The sequence below is a fragment of the Mirounga angustirostris genome, unplaced genomic scaffold (genome assembly GCF_029215605.1).
Source record: "Mirounga angustirostris isolate CCGP_5_RB_7025 unplaced genomic scaffold, mMirAng1.0.hap1 SCAF_12, whole genome shotgun sequence".
Classification (NCBI taxonomy): Eukaryota; Metazoa; Chordata; class Mammalia; order Carnivora; family Phocidae; genus Mirounga; species Mirounga angustirostris.
Window position 1 is genome coordinate 72217305 of NW_026991720.1, and position 23829 is coordinate 72241133.

At 35.7% G+C, this 23829-nt stretch overlaps 1 protein-coding gene across 6 annotated transcripts in view; it reads right to left on the minus strand.

The window, feature by feature from the left end:
• The window catches only part of CDK14 (cyclin dependent kinase 14), a 550615-nt gene that overhangs the window by 275980 nt on the left and 250806 nt on the right, over window positions 1-23829 (minus strand). For 5 of the 6 annotated variants that reach the window (XM_054505309.2, XM_064575299.1, XM_045864752.3 and 2 more), the window contains one exon: window positions 7674-7736. The exons of the other annotated variant lie outside the window; for it this stretch is intronic. In XM_054505309.2, coding sequence (XP_054361284.1) covers window positions 7674-7736 — 63 coding nt within the window. The remainder of the gene's footprint in view (window positions 1-7673; window positions 7737-23829) is intronic. 6 annotated transcript variants of the gene reach the window in all.

The following is a 23829-nucleotide window of genomic DNA, read 5'->3' on the forward strand; positions in this document are numbered from 1 at the left end:
TCTTTGGGGTGATTTCTTTTCAATCTAGGCTTTAAAGTACTCCTAAGAAAGAGTATGCCATTTAATTAGCTGCCTTGATTCCTTTGTCTGATCCAGATTGTGACAAGTAGATCCGCAGATGATGCCAAAGATACAAAAGACATGATCTGAACAACTGAAAGCGGCCCCACAGCTTCACCAGAAATTCACTACTGAGACCCCTTCTGAATGTCCAGCACAATATGAATCAACACATGGAGTTTCACTTTCTTTTATTGTTTCTTTGATTGTTAATCCTTCACTTTCTAGATATGGAAGATTATTTTGTTACAATAAAAATAGGATAAAAATGTTCAAAAGAAACCTGGACAGGTGCTGAGACTAAAGCACTCTTTAATAGCTTCATGAAATAATCATATTTCCCAAAATACAGAATGAGAAAAGTCTCTATATATTCACAGTAACGCATAGTAGGAAATCATTACCAGCTAAATGAGAGTTCTAAAGCAGAGTATGGAGAAAATCAGGTAACACCTGATTTTCCATCTAAACATTAGAAAGTCTCATTTAGGAATCAATTCTCCGTGCCATCTGTATAAGACAATCTTAATTTGGCATAACATTATTCTGTCTGTTATACACCTGCCTGTTCCCTGGACTATGAAAGAAAAATAGCGATTTTCCAAGCATAATAATCCTCATATCTTTTAAATTAATATAGATATTGAAATGCAAAAATGAAACTCAGCTTTATGCCAGTTGGATTTCAGATATTTCAGAGACTAAGGCACAGTATTCACAATTACTTTGGTTATTTTGGGTTATCCCAAAACAGTTGCGTTAAAAAACTGCAAATGCATTTTTGCAAGGAATCTTCTAGAAAAGCCATTAGGATAACATGGAAATGAAGGTATATTACAGAAAAACACAGGAGGATCCAATGTCGTCATGATATTAAAATTCACACATCTACATTTCTAGATATTAGCTGGAGACAGCAATTAATCTTTTTTTCCATGAACCTTAATTTTCAGTCTCTCATGATTATTAATTTTTAAAGAACACATAAAACACTGGAAGGACAAAATTTAGACTGTTATGGTCATTTCCTTTACCTCAATGATCAATCTGTATATCACTGAGAGTTATAAATTGAAGAATACAAGTCCTGCATTCAACTCAACTATGATAGCCAAAACCTAATAAAATTCAGAGTGAATGGCTTAAAGGGGGAAAAAATTAACTACCCTCCCCGCAAAATTCTAACCAGTTTCTGACATACCAATTATGTTCTAGCAATTGGTTGCTATACCTTTAATCATCATAAATATTTATAACAAGGACAATGTCCTCAGGCTTTTGATTGAGATTTTAAATTGCCCTCTAAGTAATTAACTGCTAAAATTACCCATTTGTCTAAAATTGATATTATGCTAAGAAACAAACCATTAGTTAATAGTGAGTATTTAGTTCACAATGTCATCCTGAGAAAGCACAGTGATTCTAGAAATTTAGTTAACATTGACAATTTTTGTTATGAGTTTATTCCAGTACTTACAAGGAATGTACATCAAGCAAGATAAAACTTAACAGATGTTTTGCTAAGGATATAGTATAAAATCACTGTAGGATATCCCATGCTTTGTTATGAAATCACAAGTTATGTACCATTCCAGTTGTTCTTTCTCCCCCCTCCATTTTTCAATGATACATCATCTTTGTAATGCTTGAGATGATTCACACTAAAGAACAACTTTAGTTGACAAGACATCCCATATTATTACCATAAACAAGGATATATGAAATGTAAATAAAAATATGTACATTTTTAGAATCCAAGATAAACGTTTCACATATACTGTCTTGCTGCCCAATAATGAAACTAAAAGTCGAAATTGCCACATTTAGAAGCAAAAGGATTTGATCACTGTACTTATCTTCTGTTCAACATAATGAATATTCAGTATTTATGACATTGCAATCATTTAATGATCTACGAGCTATTTAGGCAAACACAGAGCTTTGGAGTTATTACAGAACATGCTCTTTTCAACATAATAGTTTATCTCACCTGGTTTTCACATCTCCTTAAATTTACAGAGAACCATTACAAGGTCTTATTTTAGCTCAACTGTTTTTTTTTTTTTTTAATTAACATCTAGCTCAGCATTATGAACAGCTGTTAACTTAGTAAATATTATTCTTATGCTCTTCATTTTGCATTCATAGATTTAGGTGACAATAAATATCACCACATGAAAAAAAAATACGTTAATACATCAAATAGAAATACCCGTGGGACATCTGTCACTGTCATAGTCAGACTTCTTTGAGAATAATTTCACCTGCAGTGCGGATCCTGAATGTAACCCTGGAGGAGCACATTGTGTCTAAGCAGGTGAAGAAAAGCCAGCGCATAATTAGGTGAGTGGCCTCCCATGGAAACCAACATGGTAATAAGGGCCGTCTGCTTCCGTGCACTGCAATTCAGATGCCAAAACACAGGCATTAACAAGCTGCGTTCTATTTTTTAACTTCCCACTCCCTCAGAGAAGGTATAAGTATTATCTTCAATATGAAAATGATGACAAACCTATGTGACTGAGTGCATATAAAGTCAAATAATAAGCTAATTACAGTAATTTAATGTATTAATCATGCGGTGTAGGGAAAAGAACATTGGACAAAGAGTCAAAAAGCCCTTTCTAGGATGCTAATCCTGGAAGGAGCTTGCTTGGTTACAGCAGGCTCACTTAAAGAGGTGTTTTTCTTTTTTAATTATACCAACATTAATGTTTAAATATTATGATTGTGACCTGAGCCATCACGTTTACTATGAATACTTTTCTTCCCCCTGCACAATAATTTGTTTTTCCTGGTGTTAGTGATGATCTAGTTCCTTTGTTTACTGGCTTGTTTTCCTTCATTTAGTTTTCTTTGTAGTTACTGCTAATTCAATGCCAAACTCTTTTCCCATCTTGGAAATCTGCTCAAACACATTAGGTGTTCTACCTAACAATTTCCTCTCTTGGAAATCTCTCCTGGCAACTTCTGACCTGCTCTAATCATTGGACCAGTGGATTACTGTCCCGACCTGATGCATAACTGTCATCCTGGGACTCTTTTCAACATTGTTCTGAAAATCTCTTGCATCTCTCTCCTGGGCTAGTCTCTGTTACCTGGTTTCTTTGTCTTCTCTGCCTTGGTTTATACCCGAGTTCTAGCGGAGTACATCCTTGAGTAGCTTCCTGAGAAAGGATGCTAGGGCGGGCATAATTTTCAACTCCTTGAACATCTGAAAATAATTATTTTCCCCTCAGGTTTACTTGATACTTTGTATAGCATACTAGGTTGAGAGAATAATTTTATTTATTTTTAAGTAAGCTCTACACCCACAGTGGGGCTTGAACTCACAATCCTGAGGTCAAGAGTCACATGCTCTATCAACTGAGCCAGCCAGGCACCCCAGAAGAATAGTCTGAAATCTGAACCATCAAGCCACTACCCCACTGCTGTCTCCCTTCTGATGTCACTGTTGAAATACCTAATGCCACTGTGATTTGGGTCCATTGCAATAAAGCCGTTTCCTTTTGTAGTATTTTTCTTTGAACCCACTCTTCTGAAATTTTGCAATAAGTAAGTTTTGTCAGTCTATTTTCATTAAATGTTACGGGCATTTAATGGACCCTATTCATCTTGAAATTCACATCATTCACAGCTGGAAATAGTGTAGTTTAATGACTATTACTTTAATGATTCCCTCCTGTCTATTTTCTCCAATTATTCAGGTGTTGGATACCCTGGACTGGACCCCTAATTTTTTTTGATATTTTCTTTTTCATTTTTAGATTCGTGTTTTATGCTCTGTTTTCTGGCATACTTCTTCAACTTTATCATCCACCCTTTTTTGTTAATTTTTATTTCTGTCATCATATTTTTAATTTCTAAAGCAACTTTCTGTTCACTAAGTTCCTCTTCTTAAAAACAGCCTATCATTCTTCTTTTATAGATACACCATTATTCTTATACCTCTTGGAGAATATTGATGATTTTTGGAAGTTTCCTATTTTCTCTAATTAATGCACCCAACTTTGCTTCCTCCAAGCTACTTATTTGTCAAAGGGGGTCTTCACTGTAGAGTCACCTGGATTCCTCTGGTCTCTTGGACTGGTCAGATTACCCACACAAGATGCTTCTGACACCTGTTTCTTGAAGCACCACAGGCCAGACCCTGTCGCTCACACTCGTCCCTATTGCACCCACCCACCCAGCCCCTGCCCACTGTGACCACCTCACTGGCAGAGTGAGGAGCCATGGCGGAAGGCAGGCTGTAAGGCTGCGAGAGGGAAACAGGCCAGGATAGCTAGCAAGCATACATGTCCTGCGGGGTTAAAGCCATCAGGGTCACAGGGGGAGCGAGGGGACACTGTGGGTCACGGGAGGCACCCTGAGCTCTCAGCCCCGGGTCTGAGCAAATGCCCACCATTCCCTTCTTAAAGGGATTTCGAAATCTGATTCTGATTCTGGAAGATGAGAACAGAGAATATATATATATAAAGCTTTGCAGGTGACTCTGCCACGGAGCCATATTTAAAGACCTTTCAAGGACTACTGAGGTTTCTTGTACTCTTAAGAAGTACTGAGACGATCCAGTACACTTTGGCAAATCCTCAAGGAGCCAAGATTTCAACAGCGATGGGTAAAGGAATACCATATATCAATACGTTTTGCTGACTTTCAGTTATTCAAAAAGGCATAAGAAGAGGTAAATTGTATCATGCTCTTTTAAAGGCAAAAATGTAGTAGAGCATCAGTCTGTGACCACATCAAACCACTTCTGAGTGGGTATAATTCCTGCTCTATATGACTAATATCCAGACTCACCGTGGGTGTTGCATCTAATTTTTGACATTATTTCTACGCTGAAGAACACATTCACCATTAAGTTTCTCACCACACCTTAGGTGACACTAACTAGAAACCACGTTCACTGCCACAGCACTACAAGGGCTGGGAACAGGGAGCAAACACTAGGTATCTGAAGTACAATGGAGGACCATGGAGTGAGAGAAAAACTTGCAAAACTTGGGGAAGAGCTACTGAAACATGATTTCGAGGAAGTACAGACTAGTTCCTGAAAAACCACAATACAGAGATCAATCTCCTCATAACCACGAGAAGATAAAAGAAAAAGAAAATGGCACGGAAGAAGCAGAACTTAAAAGTTCCACAAAAATCATCAGTGACAGTGGCCTGACAGTGGCCTGACACAACGATGCTTTGTGGAAAAAGCTCTTTTCTTTGTTTCACGAACAAAATTTTCCACCAATACTTGCCCACAACTAATGACACACAGAGGCTGGTGAGAAAACCAAGCAAGGACAATAAAAATCCAGTGATGCCATGGCTCCTTTTTTTCCTTAAGATTATTTATTTATTTATTTATTTATTTATTTATTTAGTGCAATAGTGTGAGAACAGGGGGAGGGGCAGAGGAAGAGAGGAAGAGAGGAAGAGAGGGAGAGAGCCTCAAGCAGACTCTGTGCCGAGCACGGAACCTGATGCGGGGCCCAGTCTCACAACCCTGAGATCATGACCTGAGCTGAAATCAAGAGTTGGATGCTTAAGCAACTGAGCCACTCTTTGAAAAGGTTCAGTCAGGTCTTTAATCTCAATCCTGTCACTGAACTTGGAAGTCAGGAAATAAAAGTTTGCTCAGAGTAGCTGCTGATGTCCAGTGAGGCTAACAGACCCCTGGGCTCCCCCTGGGTTCTCCACAGATCCCTAGGATTAAGGTAGGAAACAGGAGTATGGATGTACCGTACTGTTGGTTTTGAACCCAATCAACCCTAAGAAGAGAACATTTAATGTGTAAATGAGACAACTTGAAATGTTTTAATGTTTAGGAAAAAAAAGAAAAAATTATGCTCATGTTATGATATTAATGTTTGGAGTTGGACTTAAAAATGGCAGGATTAATAAAGCACATCTTAACCATCTGTCAAAATTTCTTCCCCAATCTAACTACTAAAAAAACTGTCTATGTCAATGGATACTGATTTTGAAGAAAAATGAATAGTCAAAAAATTTAAAAGATATCTATGAATAAAACAAAAGAAAAAGTGCACAACAAAAAAAGAGCTATATGAAACATATTGATACTATTACTTATCTAAACAATGTTTTTTCAGAGCTGTTACAAGTTCATGCATTTTAAAATTATACAACATAACTGGCCATCATGACAATCCTCATTATTAATGCCACAAATATTAATAAGCATCTGCAACTTATTAAAAATAAGAAAATAAATAATAGAAAAATGGACAATATATAAGAACAGGCAAAATAATTACAAATGGTCAAGAAACATGTGAAAAAGATACTAGTATTACTAGCAGTCAAGGAAACACTAACATAAAAGATATTCCATTTTTGCTCATCAGAATGGCAAAAATTAAAATGATTGGTTATAGTCAATGCTTGTGAAAGTAGAGGAAAATAGTCCTTCTAGAATTCAAAACCTCATGGGCAAATGTTCCAGTCAAATTCATTAAAACTGAAGTTATGTCTCTTAATAAAGAAAATCCATTAACTGATATACAAAAGAAGTAAGAATGTAAAGGTTTTAAACTACTATTTACTCTAGAATAATTTAGAATAACAACATTCTAGAAACAACATAAGATCCATGAATAAGAAAACAGTTGAAAATTACAGTTCATTCATACTATGGACTCATATGCAGTTATTAGGAAAATTAAACTACACAGTCATGTATTGATTTTAAAGGATAGCCATGATATTTTTTTAAATGCCATACAATAATATATATTGATTTTATAGAGCAAAATAAACACACACAAAATAGCATATGAGCACATACACCTTTACAAGCAAAGGGAAAGGTACAAAAGAAAGAAGGTGTCTCTTGGAGAGAGTGGTGTAGATAGATAATGAATGGGAAGAAATGGGCACAATTCTACTTCACATACATCCACAGTACTCAGTTGATTCTCAGGATCATGAATGTAGTCATTTGAATTATAAAATGTGAGCACATCCTTAAACTTTCAGATATAACTCTGGTATCTTCTGACTTGCTCACATATGTTAAGAAAGAGTCTCCTGTTCGAAGTGTGAAATTTTGAGACAATTTCCAAGATGGCTGCTGGGTCAAATCTTAGAAAAACTTAGTTCTTTTGACACATAGTAATCCAATTTGTAGTAAAAGAAGTGAAAGAGAGCAGTAGGAAACTATTTTTATCTGTTTGTACATACAAATGAAAAAATATACACTGAGAACTCACTATAATATTGTTTTGGATCATAATATTTTATATTAAAACTTAGTGGCACTTTAGTATGAAGGTCCAAGGTAGAGCTACCCGAGACTCTCTTTTCTTAAAAACAGTGTTACAGTAGTATTCCAGTGGATCTCACTTATTATTAGCAAATTGTTTCTCCATGAAACAAAAATAGAATAAGTTCTAAACAATAATATTCCAGTGAAAATACTTAATATTTAAACACAGTTTCCAATCACTAAACAAAGCAATAACCATGGTTCATTTCAATATCACTCTCTTTACACAACATTTTTTTTTTTTAAGTTATGGTAGAGAGATTAGACTTCGACTAAAAAAATACACATGAAGAATGCTAACCCTCAGCTTAAAAAGATCTTTTCCTACCTTCACATTATCTGGATGCAGCCCCCCAGGGTGCTTGTCCATGTACTGACATAAATCAGTGTGCTAGAAGAAAAAAGGGAAAATGTATTAACATCCCTCTGGCTATAACATGATGAATCAATATTTTTCTACTTCAAAGTCACCATTGCCTTCTGAACAAAGCAAATATAAGACAAGTGGGTGGATTTTTTAGTGTATTTAGTTGAATGCTTCTCCGCCCTATCATTTTTAACCACAACTGAAGCATTATCTTTATCTCTATGCTGTTTTATATTAAACATATCTGTGTATTAGAAGGAATTCATGTCCATGATTTTTAAGTGCCTAATTTCCTAATCACTGAAAATATATTTAAAAAATAACTTAACTATAAATATATGTACCATAACTTAAAAAAAACTAAACCAACACACACACATACACACACTAAACCAATTAAACTGCAATTATCTTGTATTTTTCAAAGTGCAAATGCAAGTTATGATTATTTTTTTATATGAGATGAAAATACTACAAATATATCATTGTAGAAAAGTTAATCATTGGATTTATTTAAATTTCTCATAACTATAAAAAATAATTTAATAAGTTTCCAGAACTCCTGAATGTATTTGGCAAAATATACTTTATAAATTAATAGAAATACTTTCAAAATTATAAATTAGGATGACTATTATCCAGATACAGGTTTTATTTATTAGGTTTTTATTTAAATTCCAGTTAGTTAACATACAGTGTAATGTAGTTTCAGGTATACAATTTAGTGATTCAACACTTACATACAACACCCTGTGCTCATCACAATATATAACTAAAAAGGAAGATCTCTAAATATATCTTATGCTGTTATTCTTTTAATTATCTCAAGCTCAATTTGCCCACAATTGTATTTATTTTCTTCTTAATGCTTATTCTGCTTATATTATGAATTATATAGACATTCAAAAAACATGTAGAGTTGCTATTCCAATTTTTCTTCTCTTATTAGAGGATACTATAAGATTTATAACAATGAAATGTTTTATCATTCTGGAAAAGCTACTGAACATGAGTATTTATGCCCCATTATCAGGCTTTAATTATTGAAGAATTTAGTTTTATGCTATATTCAAGAATCTTGCTATAGCCATGGTGACAACAGTTCGGACTCCTTTATTGAGCTTTTATTGCATGCCGGGTGGTATTGCTGAGGATACAGAACAAAATTTAGCATTCATTCATTATTCATCATGTGCTTCTTAAGCCGTTATTGTGTTCCAGTTACTACACTAGTCGCTAAGGACACAGAACTAAATGAAACCGTTTCAAGTAGGGAAAAAAAAAAAACAACAACCAAAAAACAGATATACCAATAATTATAGTACACTATTTTGTATATTATTTTAGGAACAGTACTGGGCAATGTTTGAGGGCATATCAGGGGGAACGTACTGTGGTGTAGAGACGGTGGAAAAGCCTCTGGAAGAAGTCAGACATGAGTAGAGAATGAAAGAAGTTAGCCAATTGAAGGGAAAAGGGAAAGATAATAGGATTGAAGAAATGCTTTTAGATTCCTTCTAAGACACTACTGCCTTTATCTTAGACCACACCCAAGGTGTTGAGCTTCCAAATGAAAGTCAAACTCTCTGAGGACAGAAACTATGTTTGATTTGGAAATTATTGCCTCTTCGGTCCAGGCAAAACGTCAACACAGAGAAGAACTGAAGAAAGGTGGAAATAGTTTTATATATAGTATAGCTCATTAAAAATGACGCTAAAATATAATTATGAGTGCCATGGAGTTTTTCCTGAGTGACTGCATTTACCAAACTGAGGAATGAATTCTAGTCCCCAAATTGCCATGTAACTCCATGTTAATTTTTCTGTCCTTTTGAATAGGGCTAACACCTCCCTTAAAGATTTTTGAAGAACAGATAAAATAGTACAACAGAACATACTTTTCACCTATAACATGATAAACAAAAATGAGCTATTATTTAAGATATTGCCCATTATATAATAAAATTCACAGAGGAAGAACTGTACCACATTTGTTCATCACTTCACACACAACAAATAAAACAACAGAAAGTATATCCAATTTTATCAGTAATTATATATCTATGATATGTTACAATTCTTAATAAAAATGTAAAATCTCAGTTTACAAAAGAAAATCCAATTTACACTGTTTCCAAGATACAAACTAAAAATGATAAACAACAAAAAATATGAAAATGACAAATAATGTATTTTATACTATATATTTATGTTATTTATATTTTGTTATTCATACCGGTAAAGGAATCATATCAATGTAAATATTAGACATAACAGAATTCAAGGAAAATGTATTGAACATTAACAAACCTAACAACATGGCATATCAATATATAGCAAAAATTGGTAAAAATAAAAGAAGAAACTATTAATTTCACAAATCTTGAGGTACTTAGCTTACTTATTTCAAAAGTCAACAAATGGAATTGGCAAAAAAAAAAGGGAAGGTTATAAAGGATATGAATAATACAATTAAAAAGCATGTTTCCTTTTGTGCCCATTCAACTCATGCTACACATGCTTTTTAAGCACAAATGGCGTATTCACAAAACTTGACAATGTATTAGACACAGATAAAGCCTTAAAAGTTAGACAGCAGAAGTGATATTACATCCTCTCACCACAACTAAAATAAAATTAAAATCAAAATGTAGTATATTTCATCCACTCTAAGATATACAATTCTTTTTTTCTCTGACATTGGAATGACAGCTTGAATTTGCTCTTTCCCAGGCAGTATTTGGAATGTAGTTGGTATCACCTGCGTTTGAGCAAACTTTCTATTTTTATTACTCTGATGGCATGGGTCATCAGTGAACAATGTAAGGACCATCTGAGGAAAAAAGATGGAAGAATGAGATGTAATTGTTATCTGGAAACCATCATTTATTAAAAACTTCAGGTAAGATTCTATAAAAAGTGCCAGAATTAAAATCTGTAGGGCTCCTTCAGTGGGCATAAAGTAAAAACTCTGAACGATAAGAAAGTACTAAACCACAGTTTAATTGAGTGCATTTTTTTTCTCTTACTAGTACATCAAGTAATGCTTCTTCTAGTCAATAGGGTCTTAAGTTCAATGATAACAGGAATAAAATAATGAAGGAAGACAAGCAGTTAAAGGGTGAGAATGAGAAAAGGAGGAACAAGGAAAGAAAATCTATTTTTGTGGAAAATTTCTTTAAAAAAATAAAGAAAACCAAAAATGTTTAAATTACTTAAAAATGACAGTGACATACAGCATAAATTTTAAAGCAATGGAAAATGGTCAGAGCTTTACTGTCAGGGAAATATAGATCATTAATTACATTCATTAATTGTAATATAAGAATGACTGAAAAAAATAAAACAACCAATAAACTAAAGCTAGAGAATACCAAAAAAACAAAGAGACCCAAAGAAAATAGATGTGATTAATGTAGTTAATAGCAGAAATTAATTAATTAGAAAACTAGAAAACAACAGGCTTGATCAATGAAAGAGAAACCCATTTCTTTGAAAAGCCCAATAATATAACCAGTGATACTCTAACAGTGTCATATGGTGGCCGATAGTGGCTACACTTGATGTGAGCCCAGCATAACATAGAGAGATGCTGAATCACCATGTTGTACACCTGAAACTAAGGTAACATTGCGTGTCAACTATACTCAAATAAAAAAAAAATTTTTTTAAGCCCAATAAAACAAACAAACCTTGGAATATTTGTGTTGTTTTTTTTTTTTAAAGATTTTTATTTATTTATTCATGAGAGACAGAGAGAGAGAGGCAGAGAGAGAAGCAGGGTCCCAAGGAGCAGAGAGCCCGATGTGGGACTCGATCCCAGGACCCTGGGATCATGACCTGAGCCGAAGGCAGACGCTTAACCATCTGAGCCACCCAGGCGCCCGGAAAATTTGTGTTTTTAAGTGAAGGGTTTTGTTAAGATGTAATCAGTGTTAAGAATGAGAATAATGAGGGCGCCTGGGTGGCTCAGTCGGTTAAGCGACTGCCTTCGGCTCAGGTCATGATCCTGGAGTCCCGGGATTGAGTCCCGCATCGGGCTCCCTGCTCGGCAGGGAGTCTGCTTCTCCCTCTGACCCTCCCCCCCTCATGCTCTCTCTATCTCATTCTCTCTCTCAAATAAATAAATAAAATCTTTAAAAAAAAAAAAAAGAATGAGAATAATGACACAACTAAAAATGTGAAGATTTAAAAATATACAATAAACATAATACTATAAACCAAACAGTAGTATACACATCTTTAAAACAATAATACATTTGATATCTAGATAAAAACTTATGTCTCTTAAAAAAACATAAGTTATTAAATTCGATTCTACAAGAGACAGAAATTGAACAGCTGTACCTAAAAAAGAAGTACTAAGTTCAGATGAGTTTAATGGAAAATCTTCCAAACCTTCAAGTAGCAGATATAAATTACCCCAGAGCGCAAAAAAAAAAAAAAAAAAAAGATAAAATGTTTCCCACTCCTTTAAAAAATGTCGAAGCAGGCAAAAACAGTGGAGAGGTAATGAGAACTAAACCAACCACTTTATGACCAGAGATGTACTTAAATTCTAGTGACAGTAGGTACCAGAATTCAATATTGTATTAAAAGGCTACACATCAGTACCAAACAAGGTTAAAGCTAGGAATGAAGAAATAGTTCAACATAAGTGCACCTATTAGTGTGAGCTTCTAAAATTAACAAATTAAAGAAGTGGAATCGTGTCGGGTACAGAATTTTCACAGTATTATATATTTCACTTATTTAGATTTGTCAAATGCTAATTTTACATAAATAAGATATATTAAATGCTGATTTTGCATAAATAAATAAGACAGTCTCTGCTCTCACAGAGTTTACATCCTGTAGATTTTACATACTTGTGAATTATTATAATTTTTTTCCAAAGAAGTGTTCAAACTTTTTGTTTAAAATTTTAAGAAACTCTACATAGGAGTGAAATTATATGGCATTTGTCTTTCTCTGACTTATTTTGCTTAGCATAATACTCTCTAGTTCCATCCATATCATTGCAAATGGCAATATTCTATTCTTTTTGTGGCTGAATAATATTCCATTGTGTGTGTGTGTGTGTGTATCACAACTTCTTTATCCATTCATCAGTTGATGGAATTTAAGAAACAAAACAGATGAACATAGGTTGGGTAAAAAGAGAGGCAAACCATAAAACAGACTCTTAACTATAGGGAATAAGCTGAGGGTTGCTGGAGGAGAGGTGGGCAGGAGGATGGGTTATTAGCACCATGCTCTAACCAACTGAGCTAACCGGCCAGCTGCATGGAGGATGGGTTAAATAGGTGATGGGGATTAAGGAGGGCACTTGTGATGAGCACTGGGTGTTGTATGTTATTAGTGTTATTTAGTGTTAAATCGCTAAATCCTACACCTGAAACTAATATGTTAACTAACTGGAATTTAAATAAAAACTTGGAAGAAAAAATAAATAAGATAAATTAAAAAAAAAAAACAACCTATGAAGAAGGAAACATATGGGGGGGGGGGAATATTCCTGATCCTCAAGGTACACATGATATCCTTCTAAGTATATGACCAATGACATTAGCATTATGAATTGCAAGAAGGAGGCTTCTCCAAAATGAGATCTTGGGAAATTTAATAAAGAATTTTCCAAACCTTCTAAATTTTAAAATTCATATTTCCTTAGATGTATGGCACCAAAATGTGTGTATGTGTGCATATACATCATATGCATATACACTCATGGCTGTCTAGCTGTGTAACCTTGGGCAGGTTACATAACTTCTGTATATCAAGATTTTCATGCATGTAATGAGAATATTCCTAGTACACCTACCTCAACTGATATTATGAAAATTAATGAGTAAATATCATAATGGTTTCAGAACACTACCTAGCACATGGTAGATGCTACAGGTGATGGTGATGATGATGATGATGATTTTCTGTGGTGTGTTTAGAGTAGTGGGGATATTTGGGAGGATTATGATTAAAAATGGAATGATAAATACAGTCAGAAAACTGGAACTCGTAAGGGTAGCATTTCATCCTCATATAGTGTTCTTCCTGTCTTCATAACCAGACATTTTCATTCATACTCCACTGCACTCCGTACACAACCAGTGAGACTGTATTTAGGAAATACACAATCAACTTCAGATTGCTCTGGGTGATTAGGGGCAAGAATCTGGAGAATCTCCTACGGAAAAAGAGACAAGAGATATTACAGGGTCCCACTTTGTACCCTGGCAAACTTCTGTTCTGCCTGCTTTAAAAATGGTTTCTTTTCCCTCTCTCTTTTTTTTTTAATACACAATATCATGCCTGGATCTACATTAGATGTGCCTAAATTACAAATTTCATTACATCTTTCCTTTTTTTAAAAGATTTTATTTATTTATTTGATAGACAGAGGGCACAAGCAGGGGGAGCAACAGAGAGAGAGGGAGAAGCAGGCTCCCCACTGAGCAGGGAGCCCGATGTGGCGCTCGATCCCAGGACCCAGGGATCATGACCTGAGCCAAAGGCAGATGCTTAACTGACTGAGCCACCCAGGTGCCCCACATCTCTTCTTTCTTGTTTCTTTCCTCAGTTCAACTCATTGGACCATATGACCTTTATGATTTGCACTGGTCCGGAAATACAGTACTAAGCCTTAGTAATAATGCTAGAAGATACTTCTTTGTCATTTCAATTTTTAAAGTCATCCTAGGTTTAAACAGAAGGCCCCTATAGCATATGACCAACAGATCAGTATCCCCTGAGACAGAGATAATCTCAGATCCACCTGGCTTGATCTCTGGCTACTTCTTATTTTGATACGAAAAGGAGCAGGTCACTAGACTAGACGCCTGGTGACTACAGATCAAACATAATTCCTCTTCACCCTCCCATCTCTGTCTTGGCTCTTGGCTGACATCTCCTCTTTCCTTCACTACATTATGCTTCACCTCGTGTTCCTACACCTCCCTCTATTCACGCCATCACTGCTGCTGGTCCTCAGGGTAATGCCTTTAGAAGCACTTGTGTCTGACAGGTTTATACCTAAATGCCTAGGAACGCCTCATCAATCTTCCATGTAGTGGATGGTTTTAAGATTTTTTTTTTAATTTTTTTATTTATTTATTCATGAGAGACAGAGAGAGAGAGAGAGAGAGAGAGAGGCAGATGGAGAAGCAGGCTTCCCGCAGAGCAGGGAGCCCGATGCGGGACTCGATCCCAGGACGCTGGGATCATGACCTGAGCCGAAGGCAGACGCTTAACCATCTGAGCCACCCAGGCGCCCTGTAGTGGATGGTTTTAAATGAAGCTATCAAGTATGGCTAGACTTACAGCCCAAGCAGGAGACGGAGTGAGAGCAGAAAGGGGCTCCAAGGGCTCAATCCCCACACTAGCATACATTTCGTTCAAAATGAGTTTCCTCCTTCCTCACTGTCGACTCCCATCAGGCAGGCAGCATTTATTTGGTTATTAACATAGGTGTTGCTAGGAGAAGGAATCTGAGGACCATACCCAAACTCCTAATACCCTGAACATAAATGCTCTCTGTAAAGGAGTTTGCCACATATTTGGGTTTCCCCATACTGATTTGACTACTTTGTGGCTGGATCACTTTAGAAAGCAGGAGAGAAATCTCCCTTTTATAAAAAAGGGCAGGATATAGAAAGACCACAGAAAATTGGAAAAGACTTTTTATTCGTAAGCACTTTCACACAGTAGAGTCTCTGTTAATTTCAATCGTATGCAGACCTGAGAGCTGCATAATGAACAGCCATGAGACTTAAAGGGAAACACATGAACGAAAACTACAAAGACAAATTATGGATATAATGACCATTTCAAAACAGGCCTGAGTGGAGAAAAGACCTTTAAAAGAGGACCCGGAAAGACAGGCCAGCCAGAGAAAAAGACGAGAAACATGCTAGACTATGACACTCAGCTCTTCATAGTTTCCACTCTCCATCCCTTACTCTGTTTCAACCTGACTTTGGGTCAGGAGAGAGCAGCAATATCCCTCCACTGAAAGCCATTGGTAAAAAGGCTATCTGGAGACCACCAACTCAGACAACTTCTCAGACATGAAATTTCACCCATATTCCAGGGCAGAGAGAAGTCTAGTCTGTGGTTAAGTAGGCTTCGCCATAAAGTATGTGCCTATGTTTCTTTTTTTAATCAACATATTCTCCATGAAGTGAGGTTTTCCAATCGCTGGACTTTTAAATGATCAAACCTCCTCCTCAAGAGACATCAAGTTCTTCTGGGAAATTATGCTTTTGAATTACCACTGGCTTTCGGACTGAGCTTTCCTCACCCAGCGGGGATCCAAATAAAGCCCCTTCCCAAACACATGCATCTGTTAAGTATGGTGCCCGCTACATTTGGCAGCTAATTTGGATGTTCTTCAGAAGCACTGCCAAAACATGACATTGAAAATAGCACAGCCCTATTTTTAGCACGTGGGCTAAAAATAAGGAAGTCTTTCCATGGGGATAACCAGCAGAAATCCTCATTCTGAAGTTGTGTTAAGCTTAGCCTCCATAGTCTTTGCTTCTGTTTCATTTATTTTTCCATTTTGACAGTGAGAGGGGCGTCAGTATATTCAAGCCTGGTATAATGTTTTATATCATTAAAAAGATACGACTTCACAAGAGCAAGAATATGGGAAGAGTCCACAAAATAATAAAACTAATTTTGAATATCTTTATTCTTAAGGGATAGGCTTATTTTTAATGTTTAAATGCCAAGGTTCAGGTATAGTTTCATTTTGAAATTCATGAAAACTTGATTTTACAAAACAAAAAATATTAAGTGGGAACATGATTAAAAAAATATGTTAACAACTAGTTGATAAACATGTGCAAATTGGGAGCATAAAAATATAGAGCCCCCCCTTTCCTGACTGTTGATTACTTATGAAGCTCCCTAGTCCTCATCTCAGTTTGATTCTAGACACTCCTATCTCTCCCAGGTAAGTGACTCATAATAAAGAACCTTTAAATAGTACTCTGACTGGTAAGAGATCACATTAAAAAGACTGCAAATTTCGAAGAACAAGAGCAATTATTTCCACTCTTTGGTGGTAGTGCAAGTGGTCCCCAGATTAGTGGCCACAATGGTAACTGTTAGTGTGACCAAAGCAGCAACTGTGGCAGATGTTTCCTTGTGAGGCTGACTCTATTACTGGCTAATGTCACCTTCATTGCCATTGTCCCATGTCTGGAACACACCACAGGCATTCTAACGGAAACCACACTTGAAGGGTAGCTGTGAACTTTGGTAGAACTCACGAACATTTTAGTTTTTAATCTATTTCACCTGAACCTCATTAAAGTCATGTAATTCACTGGGGAAGAGTTGTTGCTAGAGGCAATTGAAGAAAACTTATAGAAGTTGAGCCCTCCTTTCTTCTACAGCAATCAATGCCATTCTCCTCTAGCTATAACCTGTTTTAATCAGCCCACATTGCTGTAAGAATTAATACATCAAATTACTGAGCAGTTAGTTTCAAACTGCTCTGATATGAAGTCCACAGGTTTAAACTGACTTTGAAATTGCACTTTTTCCATTAAGCTTTATAGTACCCATATATTTCACTCCCAAATCATAATTAACGAAATTTTAATGTTGTTAGTTACAACGTGTGAGCATCATTCATTAGTGAGAAAAAAAATAAAAAGATGCATTAATCAACTTTACCTTTAAAACAAAATCACAGCCATTTAAGATGCTTTACTGAGAAGTGTGTACCTACTATATACCAAAGAGGCCCATTTTTAAAACAGTGGTTAAAAAATAAAACGGTCAGTATTCTACCAAATGTTATTTAGCCTTTATGCTAATACACTGAAATCCCATATCTTTAATAACAAGAACAAGACATTTATGAACAAGTACAAAAGTGCTATCTCTCCCCTCTGAAGTAGAAATTCTAATTACTACTAGATTATGGTGCCTCAAGTTGCATCATGGGACATGGTCTGACAATAGCGATAATAAGGTCTTTCAATTTATTCCATCACCTAAAGATAAATTCTCAAGTGGAATACTCTCCCATATTCAACTCTTCCTGCACAGAATTATGTTATAGATTACAAAGTCTGTTTCTGGGTTATTTTATTTCTACCTGGTTTTAAGCCACTTAGGAAATGTTTGAAATTCTACCCAGCAACCCACACATATTCCCCGGGAAGGGCAGGGATGGCTAACACACACAGCGGTTTATACTGTACAAAAATCCTCCCACAGCCACCACAGTGCTGCAGCTCATTCCTAATTAAATTAGCCATTTTAAAAATCATATAATGTGTTCTCCTTCTCCTTTCTGGTCATAATAAACCTATATGTGACTTTGCTATCCCATAATTCTGCCTAATTGGTTCCAGCTGTCATTTCTGAATCCAAAACGCATGGGCAGCCTGGGGCTGGTGACTGGAACAGGAAGCATCTCCAACCACATTCCCATCATGTAAAACCAGCAACCTAAAAGATCTTTTCCATTAAAACAAAAAACTTACTATTTGGCTTCTGGCAATGCTAGTTTGGGTAGACAGATTATAGAGCTCTACCCAGGCAGTTAAGACTGCTGTGAGCCATTCTTCTGATAAAAAGAATGCAGACATTCAGGCTCTAACAGTTTGTGTCTGAAGTAGTTTCAATATTGTACAGGCTTATCCATAAGCGGAATACGTATCTCTATCCATATCTCTACAATTTATTTAGTTTATAAAACATCTAGGAGGCATCCATTATTTTCCTTTCTAAAATTAAAAAAATTCAAAGTATAAATTTGGAAAGTTTCAAGAAACTTGGGGGATCTTCCAGAAGTAGAACATTGTAGTTCTACAGAAACATATGTTATTCCTGCATCAGAAGAATGTGTAAAATGTTTTCCCTTGAAATAGTGAAGGAAAGAGCTCCCCAGTATGGTTTATATGCCCTCGGGGAAACCGCTCACAAGCCTAAACCATATAATAAATTTTAATGGAGTGAAATAGCCACTTTAAAAAGATGTTCATATTATTTTGAAGCCAGTTTGATTTTTAAAAGGAAAAATAAAAAGCCAATGGGTGTAAAGAATGGAATGCTCTGATCATCCAACATCCTCAAAAATTTGGGGAAAGAAAAAAAGGTTAACAAAGTGGGCCACATAAAATTTTTTGGAGTCAAAGCAGGAGATCAAAGAGAAAAGAAAAGAGCTGAAATAGTTTTCAAGAATATCTTAATTCTGAAAACACCCTCTGGAGCCATCCTGCTAGAAATACAGGAGATCCTGAAATTACAGGATAAGAGCAACACGAGGGGAAAAAGTTAGAAACAGAACTAAAATGGAAGAGAGGAGACAAAGACGGCAGTAAAGAGGGAAGGTAAGGTAGAAGAATCAAAGAGGCCAGTCTGGGATCACTTTGGCCAGCTACAAAGCAGAATAGAGGAGGTTTCTTTTTATAATATTGGTTCTAAAGGGTCGGAGTAACACCCACCGAGGGACTGATCATACCAGATGTGTGGTTCAGAAAACTTTATAAATTACACTGTAATGAGCATCAGGTATATGTTTTTCCAATTTTAAAAATAATAACTCCGGAACACATAATCCAATTAAAATATTAAACAAATATAATTTGTTAAACTGTCACCTGTCTTTTTTGGCCTAAAAAATGAAAATCAAAATATATTTTCAAAATCCTAGAATGGATAAAGTATTATAAAATGTATAAAAATGAATAAAAACTATTCGCTATTTGGGAGCTCAGGGATGACTTTGAGGGAAATAAGAATGACAGTCAAATAAATGTGAATAATACTCTTCTTCCTCTTACCTAAAATGAAACCTTGTTCGTCTCACTTGATCCAGTAGTAAAAATATTAGGATGTTTTCTCCCCCAAGGAAATACAGAGAGATATATTAGAAGTAATGCTATTAAGATTTTATAATTCAAAACACTTTGCAGTTCTTAAATGTGGTTATAAATATCTGATAATAAACGGGGCAAAGTTTGTGGGCTATAGAAAAAGGACACATAAAACACTCTTGAATTAGAGAAATGGTTTTAAAAATAAATTTATATTACAAAGGTAGAGCTCATTTAAATCTTCCTGGCTGGTGGAAATACACAGAGTATAAAAGGACAAAGCTTTCAGAAAAAGTCCTGGCCAATGGCAATGCCTGATGAAAACGGTAATTTATATCGCTATTCTTGTGGCACAGCTGAAGCACATCTGTATGCTTATGTCATTATTAAGCACAACTAATTATTTCAATATAGTACATAAAGGGGCAAAGTAATTTAGATTTCTCAAACTTAGTGAATACAAGGGTCACACCAACATTGTTTTTTTAAATGCAAGTTTTTACCTGCAGAGTCTGATGCCCTGAGATGCAAGAAACTGAAGTACTAGTAGTAAAACATACTGTTAGAAATCCAGAAAATTGTAAAACTTTTGTTTCAAGTAGTTCCTTTAATAGCAAAGAATAAGAAGACCTCAGATCACCGGGGTGGGTGGGTGCGGAATCCCAAATTCATTAATTCTTGTACTCTGAGCATTGCCAAAATGTAGAGCAGAAATTCTAAAGTAGCTCGTTTTCAGGATCTACAGCCAAAAGTCAAACTGCTGAATTACCTGTCATAAAAAATTTTGTCAAAGATCTGACTTTTTCATCTTTTTTGTTACTGGCTTTGCTCAATTCACGGACAAAGAAAATGTGCTAATTCCTTACTATGCATAGTATGAAATTAAAGATCCCCTAAAAAAGAACTTTTAATTTTTTTCTCAATCATTAGACACTTGCAAATTTGCCAAGATAATAACTTTCCCAGGAGCCTGACATATTTGGCAGATAGAGTTGATGTTTTGAATATGAATCTTGAAACTTCAAGGAGTGAAGACCAACATTATTGCTCCTCATGATATGTTTTAAGTTTTTATGCCAAAATCTAGTTATATATTCGGTGAATCAGAGCTAAAAATATCTTTTCATTCTTTTGACTTAGTGCAATTTGCCATAAAAGGGTTACTGGAAAAAATTTCAAGAGAAAGGATAAAATCTCACCAAGTCTATCTAGAATGAACTCAGGTAGGGCTGTCCTGGTGTTGTGGTTGAAATCACCATTTGAAAGAAAGTCTTAGCAAAATGTAAAAGAAGTTAATGGTGCTTGAATTTGAAACAGCTATAAAAAAAAATTTAGGACAAAATATCTAAATATTTACTTCCAAATAAACTAGTAGGCCTGGCATGTAATTATCATACTCAATATATGAAGCTGGTTGTAATAACTTCTAACAACAACAACAACAAAAACCACAGCAGAAACAATAGGTGACATGGAAGGTGACCTCATCTGTCCTTGATCCTTGACACTATTTTTGATACAAAAGCTTCCGGTAAGCAAGCTGATTTAATGCCCTCACCGACAAAACATGTGGTTTTTAAATGTCAAAAAGCCAGAACCAAGTGTTCAATAAAATCTTGTAAAATCATCACTTGTTTTATTAAGAACTCTAAATTTATCCAAGGTTTAAAATGATATCAAAGAAAAGCATGAGATTTTTATATTAAGACACATGAATTTTAAAGGCCCATGAATTTTAAAAGGTGGATAAACACTGCTACATAGCTTCACTTATTGATTCCAAAAACAATGGTCGCACTAACTTCTGCGAGTTTTTTAAAAGGTTAAAAAATAGCAATATGTGGTATATGAGTAGAGTATACATATAAAAAAACATACAGACATACACACACACAACATGCATCTGAGTAGTATGAATCATAAAAAAAAAGTCTTGAAATATAACACATGGTCATATTCGCTTTCTCTGGGGTGGAAGGATACTAAGTAACTTAGGGTTATCAGTCAGGACAGGCCGTGTTGCGTATGCTGTGATAACAAATAACTTTTTCTCACAATTTATTGGCCAAAGACATCCATATCATCAGACCTAAGTTCAAAATGGAAAGGAGGTAAGATCTTCCTGCAGGTATTGGGATCTGAATATTAAGAATACAGTATTCTGCATTGGGCAAATGATACTCACATTCTCCCACTGATAATATAGTAAGACTATTAAATATTTACATATATATACATATATAGATTTGCATTGACTTTTTAAAAATCTTAATTCCAGCATAGTTAACATACAGTGTTATGTTAGTTTCAGGTGCACAACATAGTGATTCAACACTCCCATACATCATCCGGTGCTCATCACTGCACTGACTTTTTTTTTAATCTATTTTTTTTAGTTTTATTTTATTATGTTAGTCACCATACATCATTAGTTTTTGATGTAGTGTTCCATGATTCATTGTTTGTGTGTAACACCCAGGGCTCCATGCAGTATGTGACCTCCTTAATACCCATCACCAGGCTAACCCATCCCCCCACCCCCTTCCCCTCTAAAACCCTCAGTTTGTTTTTCAGAGTCCTGCTGTCAAGGATTTAGTAACTTCGAAGGCATGCTACAATTTCATGAACTCATTCAATCATCCATCATCTAAAGTTAATTTTTCTAGAAGTTCTTGCTATACTGTGTATTTTTTTTGCCCCCTCTGAACTCTTGACATCTTACGATTTTCTGGTATCATGTCTGGTGTACTTGGATACTTAAGTCAGAACCCCATAGTCTAACTGTAATTCCCTAAAAGAGAACAAATCCCTGTTAAATTACAGGGTTAAATTATGTGTTTAAATTAATCTTTATGACTCTGTGTCATAGGTTGGGTTCTCCAGATAGAGTTTGGGGGTACAACATGCTTATTATGTAAAAGAACTAAAATGTGTTTATTAGGTGGAAGGAAGGATAAGGAAGCAGGACTGGACAAAGGAAAAGAAATGATGGTGCCATGCAGGCCAATAAAGCCTTGGCCAACCTGGCACCAGAGCCTCCCTGCACTGGGCAGAAACAACCAGGTCTTTATACCCCCAACTAACATAGTCACCGGATCCAGGATGCTTGGAAGAAGGCATGGCCTCATTCCAGATGGGTCTCTGCAGATCCTGGAGCTGCTGACAGGGGGAAGCATTCCTGTGACTGTTTCCTGTAGCGAGGAAGCAAGTCCTCCTTTAAAGGAGGATATAGACCCCGTGTCTCTGAGTCTGCCACACTCTGTGTGTTTTAATGAAAACCTTAAAAAAACTCTACTACGTTTGTGACACACACACACACACACACACACACACTCATGCCTGATGCATCTACTCTATGGAAATAATCATATCAATTTGGCAAAGATTTCTAGAATTCCCACTGTAATTTTACTATGAGATACACCAAAAGATAAACCGGCCCCTGCCCTCAGGGAAACTAGAAGCCCATTCTTCTTACCAGATGTCATGATGACAAACAAGAATGATTATGTCCCCCTTTTCCACCCTTTATAAGATATAACTGAGTTCATGGTATTTTTACTCAGGTGAAATCTGATTACCAAAAAGAAAAAAAAAATCCTTAGTCCTTTCTTTTCTTCTAATAAATATTCTGTTACTAATCATCTCTCACCATTCCTCTTTTCCCCAGTATTGTTGATTATCTTATTTTTAGAATTAGATATCTTTCCTTAATATATTTCCTAAATTCTAGCTAGAGACTACTCAACATTTTCATCTTTCCTTGATGCTTTTAACTTCTTTATCCAAGTAAAAAGGGTAGAGAAATAGAAGGAGGAAAAAAGTGAACTAATTCAATCTTCCAAACGTCCCCGTGATGGCTGAAGTGAAAGCTAATAGCTGAAATCCAAAGCTTTAAAACACAGATCGCATAATCAAGAGAAAAGGAAAAACCTAGAAGATGGAAAATTCTTACTTAGCAAATAGCTGCCACGACAAATTAATTTCTCAGGTTCTGAATGAGCATCTTTTGGGGATTTCTAACTGGACTTGTACCTGCCAGTGAGAAAAAAAGTAAATTACTCCCTTGAAGTTGGATGTTAACTGAGAACCACTAAAATATTCATTTTCTAAAAAGGAGGTCTCTAATTATACACAGCAATCAAAAACATAATGAACCTGGCTAAACAAGCAATCTATATATTCTTAATACCTTTTTTAAGGGGGGAGAGGGGGCAGAAAGGGAGGGAGGGACAGAATCTCAAGGAGGCTCCACACCCAGGGCAGAGCCTGTACGCAGG